This window comes from Microcebus murinus, chromosome 4 (assembly GCF_040939455.1).
Source record: "Microcebus murinus isolate Inina chromosome 4, M.murinus_Inina_mat1.0, whole genome shotgun sequence".
NCBI lineage: Eukaryota > Metazoa > Chordata > Mammalia > Primates > Cheirogaleidae > Microcebus > Microcebus murinus.
Genome location: NC_134107.1, coordinates 76674396 through 76680725, shown reverse-complemented (window position 1 = coordinate 76680725; position 6330 = coordinate 76674396). Strand labels below are relative to the sequence as shown.

At 37.9% G+C, this 6330-nt stretch overlaps 1 protein-coding gene across 1 annotated transcript; it reads right to left on the bottom strand.

Moving 5' to 3' along the window:
- Window positions 1-4865: 4865 nt before the first annotated feature.
- Window positions 4866-6027, bottom strand: LOC105857334 (PRELI domain containing protein 3B-like). The gene is made up of 2 exons (XM_076001302.1): window positions 5828-6027; window positions 4866-5737 (listed from the first exon to the last, which is right to left on the bottom strand). The coding sequence occupies exons 1-2, from the start codon at window positions 6025-6027 to the stop codon at window positions 5443-5445; spliced, it is 495 nt and encodes a 164-aa protein (XP_075857417.1). The 3' UTR covers window positions 4866-5442.
- Window positions 6028-6330: the final 303 nt, after the last annotated feature.

Genomic DNA, 6330 nt, shown 5'->3' with positions numbered 1-6330 from the left:
ACAACAACAAAAAAATTTTAATTTTAAATTTAAACTTAATTGTAAAATTAAAAATTTTTTAAGTAAAAAAAGCTTATAGAATAAGGATATAAAGAAAGAAAATATTTTTGGAGAGCTATACAAGGTGTTTGTGTTTTTATCGAAGCGTTTCTCTTTTCCCTTATGATTTGGAAGTCTTTGTATATGTAAAACGTGGCTTGCAACCTAAGACTCTTTAGCTAGCTTGGGAGGAGGTTTTGCAAATATCTGAGTCAAGAGCCTAAGGTGCAAATATCCTCAAAGGGAAAGAAAAGGCCAACCAAAGGCAAAGTGGTTATTTGCTCACATCACTTAAGGAATTTTCCCCCAAATATTGGGAATTACCAGGTAAGTCTATAACAATCAAAGGGAGCCCATTACATTAAAGTAGGGTTGGCATCTCTTCTCTGAGTTACTGTCCCCTTGTCCCCTGGCTCCAAATGCATTGCATAATGAGGGGAAATTTTCACTGTTTTCAGCATTGGCTGTTCTGATTTGAGGAAGTACTGCATGATGCATTGATGCTGTCAGGGAGACAGACACGTGCAGCATTTTAAGCTACTAAGGTGTGTGAACTAAATCCTCAAATCTCCTCTCAGGAACAACTGCATGAGGACAGGGCTCTTTCTGAAAACATGAGCTCTGGTGACAAATTTTACTCCACAGATTGCTACACCTTGTTCTAGAAAATGCTTCTAAACATAGCGAAATAATTTGCATGAGGATACAAGATACACTATAACTGGGGAGAGGTGAAAGAGATTGTGTCCACCTATCATTGTTCACTCATGCAAACTTTCTTGTACTTCTGCTATGTGGTCCAGTCACTGGACAAAGTCCTGGACGCACCTCATTAAATACAGTACCTGCTCTTGAAGAATTCACGGTCTAACAGGGGAGCAGTATGTATACACCAGTGGTTAATATCCCTGGCAGTGTTAGGTGCTGAGGAATGGGCAAAATGACACGAGATCATACAAGGAGCAACCAACCACCCAGCTCCTTCCAGACTAGCTGAGGAATCACCCCACCCCCATGTGTGTGCTCGCCCCTTCTCTCTCCACTCTCCACGGTTCATTGGCACCATCTGCTCCTGTGTCTTTCCCCTCAGCAAGGCTTTAAGCCTGTGTTTCTCAACTTCGGCGTTATTGACATTTGGGGGCAAATGAATTTTGACGGCAGGGAGAAGGAGCTGTCCTGTGCATTGTGGAATGTTTAGCAGCTTCCCTGATGTCTACCCCTCTGTGTGTGCTGCTGGCCTCTACGTCAGGAGCGCGTGCACACACACTAGTTATGACAACCAAAACCATCTCCAGAGTTGGCCAGATATCCCCTTGGCAACAAAATCACCCTGGTTGGAAATCCTTATTTTAAGGTCTTCCAGGGAAGCAACTGCATTTTCTTCATCTCTCAATTCTTGGTGCCCGGGACAAGCCTGGACTGGGAACCAAACAGAACTTTGCTTGGAGGGATGACAGAAGGTTCTACGTGAGTGGCGATCTGATTGGATATTGCAGGCCGAAGAGGAAGAATGTGTGCCAGCATTCCCCTGTAGAACTTTCTGTAATGATGGAAATGTTCTTTCTGTGTCTGCCCTTTCCAACACTGTGGCCTTTGAGCACTTGAAATATGTGACTGAGGGACTGAATTTTTTATTTCATTCGGTTTTAATTACTTTAAATTTAAACTTCAAAGGCCGCCCATGACTAGAGGGTCCATCGTGGATAGCACAGCTCTAAGCATTGAGTAGCCCGGCCCCGTACTTGGGTTTGGATGGTTTCCCCTATAATTCAAAAATATATTTACATTTTCAGTTTCTCCAACCATTATCCAAGCGTAAAGCAACACATTCTGGAATAAATTAAATATCACCATGCTTCACTATCTGGAGATGATAGGAGAGACAGATCACACCCATGACAAAGCAACCACAGATGCCATTACTGAGGAGCTTTAAGATAGATGCTGGTGAAATTCTCAGAATCACTCAGTTTATTTAAAAACAGCCCATCCATCTATTTATGCTTCTGCATTTATACAAATAATGCATATTGAGAGCCTTCCAGATGCCATTGTTCAATGAGATCACAAAATATATGCAAAACAACCAGAGAGAAAAATTTGTACACAACTAACTATGACACATTGACACAGAGCAACAATGGAGTGTGTGTGTAGTACAAGTAGGATACAGAAGAGGGAGATTCTATGTGGCTAAGAGGGGCAGAGATAGCTTCACAGCAGAGCTGACACGGAACTGAGTTTTAAAGCTTGAGTGAGAATTAGCGGAGTCAGTTTTCAAAACTTATTCAAACAACCACCACACAAAGAAAATCACTTGAAGCCTTGTTAAAATTGAATTCTCAAGCTTGTTCCCTGGAAACTCCTGGTATAGAACTTAGAGTTTTGCAGTTTTAGCAAGCATTGCTGGCAAATATTAGAAACGAGGGATAAGAGGATGAGGCCTGTAATTCCCAAGTGCTAATAGGAACAATATCAAGTTTTATTATAGTAAAGCTTCTGGTAGCTGGAATGTATCAATATATCACAGTTGCCATTTATTAGATGGCAGAAATTTGAAAAATAAAAGAATGAAAGAGCAAAGAAAGCAACCCATACACCCACCATTGAGACCTAATCATTGTCTGATATTTTTGATAAATATTCCATTCATCTTTTTCTCTGTGTACACCCACACACACTCTAACACAAAATTGGAATAATACCGTACTGATTCTGTTTTTAAATAAACTTTTTTATTTTAGAATAATTTTAGATTTAAAGAAAAGTTGCAAAGATAGGACAAAGAATTCTCATATATCCCACACCCATTTTCCCCCATTATTAACATCTCATATTAGTATGGTGTCTTTGTCACAATTAATGTACCAATATTGATACATTATTATTTTTTTTTTGAGACAGAGTCTCACTCTGTTGCCGCCTGGGCTAGAGTGCCATGGCATCAGCCTCACTCACAGCAACTTCAAACTCCTGGGCTCAAGCGATCCTCCTGCCTTAGCCTCACGAGTAGCTGAGACTACAGGCATGCACCACCATGCCTGCCTAATTTTTTCTATATATATTAGTTGGCCAATTAATTTCTTTCTATTTATAGTAGAGATGGGGTCTCACTCTTGCTCAGGCTGGTTTTGAACTCCTAACCTTGAGCGACCTCCTGCCTCAGCGTCCCAGAGAGCTAGGATTACAGGCATGAGCCACCACGCCCTGCCTTGATACATTATTGTTAATAAAAATCCATTCTTTATTCTGATTGCCTTAGTTATCATCCAGTGCTCTTTTTCTGTTCCAAGAGCAGATCTAGGACACCATAGTACGTTTGATTACCATGTCTCCTTAGGCTTCTCTTGGTTGTGACAGTTTTTCAGTTTCTTCTTGTTCTTGATGATCTTGACAGTTTTGGGGAGTACTGGCCATCCTTTGTGTAGAATTTCCTTTAATGGATATTTTTCTGCTGATTTTCTCATTATTAGACTTGGAGCTATCTGTTTTGGCTTGATTTATAATTTTAATTTTGGTAAAATCTTAAATTACAAAAAAGAACAAAGAATAATATGATAAATACGCATGTATCCTCAACCAAAGAATTGACAGTATTTATCATTTTTGTAATGTTTAATTCATTTTTTAAAACTAGTAGAATTGAAATAAAATTCTCTTTATTCAGCATCCCTAGCTATAATCTCACATCCCTCCCAGCCTCATAATTTAAGACATCTGTCTTAAATTTAGTGTGCAATCGTCCACTTCTACTTTTCCCTTTTATGTGTGTACATGCACACCTAAAACCCAGGAAAATATATGGTATTTATGTGTATTTTAAATTTTTTCCCCTGAATGTCATCATATACTCATCATTCTGAACTTGATTTTTTTCACTCAATGTTGTTTTTGAGACCAATTCATGCAGATCTACACAGTCCTAGCTAGTTTATTTCTTTCGATTGCTATATAGTATTCTATAACTATAATATAATATATTTACTCCCTTCTTGTACACAAGTGCAAGAGAGTCTCTAAATTATTATATAAAGATAAAGCTGCTGGCTTCTAGGAAATAGGCTTCCCATTATGATTGAACCAATTCACACTCCCAGCAGCAATATTTAAGAGTTTGTTGTTCTACATTCTCAACATTAATTGGCATTAATAGACTGTTTAATTTTATCCAAACTTATAAAAGTGAAATTAAATCTCATAGGTGTTTTATTTTGAATTTCCCTTATTACTGGTGAACTCAAACATTATCTCACATATTTATTAGTTATTTTGTTTCCTTTACTGTGAATTGCTTGTTCACTTTTTTCCGCCCATTTTTCAATGGGGTGCTTTTGTCTTTTTTTCTCATTAACTTAAAAGTGCTTTTTTAAAAAACATGTTTTGGGTAATAATCCTTTTCCTGTTGTATATGTCATAAACATACTGTTCTAGAGGGGGAACAGAGAGTAAAAAAAAGCCCACAAATATGCTGTTCCAGTTGGGAGTTTGTCTTTTAGCATTACTATTGCCTCATTTGTCATTCAGAAGTAGTTTACATTTGGACAGTGTCAAAGTTACCAGTCTTTTCCTGTATAATTTATGCATTTTGATATATTGCTTAAGAAGTTTTTCCTGACTTTAATATCTTAAAAGATATTTCCTATCTTTTCTTCTATTTATTACTTGTTTTTCATGTTTAAATCTTTTTTTTTTTTTTTCAGGTAATGACTTTATTTTTTCAGTTAACATAACCATCCCATGGCACAGCATACTAAATCACAAAGTACAAATCCAAGGAAGGTAATACCTTTACTAAGTCACAAAAATTTGGCAAATCAATACAGTACTCTTTAATACAATAAAATTTTATTTTTGTTGGAGTCATATATTACTTTAGAGGTAATTTTCACTCCAAAAATATTTAAGTACAAAACCAAAACACTGGTTTTTAAAGGTGGTTTATAGCAGAGCAAGTTATACAAATTAATATCTTTTAAAAGTATATAATTTCTCCTTTTAAAGTGAGTTCTCTCATGCAAGCTGTTGAAGTTACAGCAGCAGGGCAATCTCTGCTTTGTTTTGGGGTTGGTCCAAAGCCAGGTAGAGTTCCAATGCATGAAAAGCTTTAAAATTCTACCTTAAGGAGAGTCAATGTCAATGCCAATTTCCAAGTACTTTTAAGAAAACTTAAATTTTCATATAAATACTGGAAACCTTAAAATTAGCCATTTCAAACAACACTAATTTCAGATGATCCCTTTATTTAGAAGCCCTGTATCTCTGTTTTGATCAAGTCACATAGCCTAAATCAGCTTATTAAAAAAAAATTCTACCTAAAATATAGTTGTATTTTTTAAATAACAAATAAATATTGCCAGCTTGGAGAGACCTAGGGCACCCAACGTTATCTACCAACTGGTATTATCATTTTTCTACAAACGCTGCTGCTGCCATTGGAGTCCTTATGCTTCCTCTTGCTGAAGCCGTCAGTTCTTCAATCTCAGCATTTAATTTATGTATTACCCATTCCATTGCTTCTCGGCCTTTATTAGCATTTGAAGATATGGTACTTGCCATCAGTCCTTCAAGGTAACTGCTAAGGCTGACTCCTTTCACAATGATTATGGCTTCTTGAGTCAAAATAGTTTTTTCTGGGTCCTGGGGATGTGGTTTGTATATAAGTCTCTCATCTACTGAAACCATATTTGTAAATGAAATATTAGTAGATTTAAGTTCCATTGTTTTCTCTACAGGATCAACTACAGAATGTTCTTGCACATATGTTTTGGTTCTTGCTGCACCAATAAGAGACTTCACAATGGAAGGCAGTCCCCACTCTGTGCTCAGAAGTCTATGGTTGTGCAACTTTCCGGAGGGATCTGTATGTCTGTCCAAGACATCGACTCCCACCACACCAGGGTTCATAGGGTTTGGGTATTCCTGTATTGCAGCTGTGGTAACAGTTTCCCATGGGTGGTCAAAGACATGCTCCGAAGTCCAGATCTTCATGGTGCGGGCGGCTCACGCGATGCCCGGGTGGTGCTAAGGGACAAGGAAGCAAAGAGGCTACACCTGCCCCTGCCCCTCACCCAGCACCCCGGCGCCCCGGCCGGCCACGCTGCGCACCCATGTTTAAATCTTTAATCTACGTGAAATCTCTTTTTTTGTTTTTCATGTAAGATAGGGATCTAGTTTTCTTTCTATATATAGGAAGCCTAGCTATCCTGACACCATTTGTTGAATAGTTCATCCTTTCCTCTCCAGTCCGTAATGCCAGTTCCATTAAACAACATGTCTATATATGCAGTGATT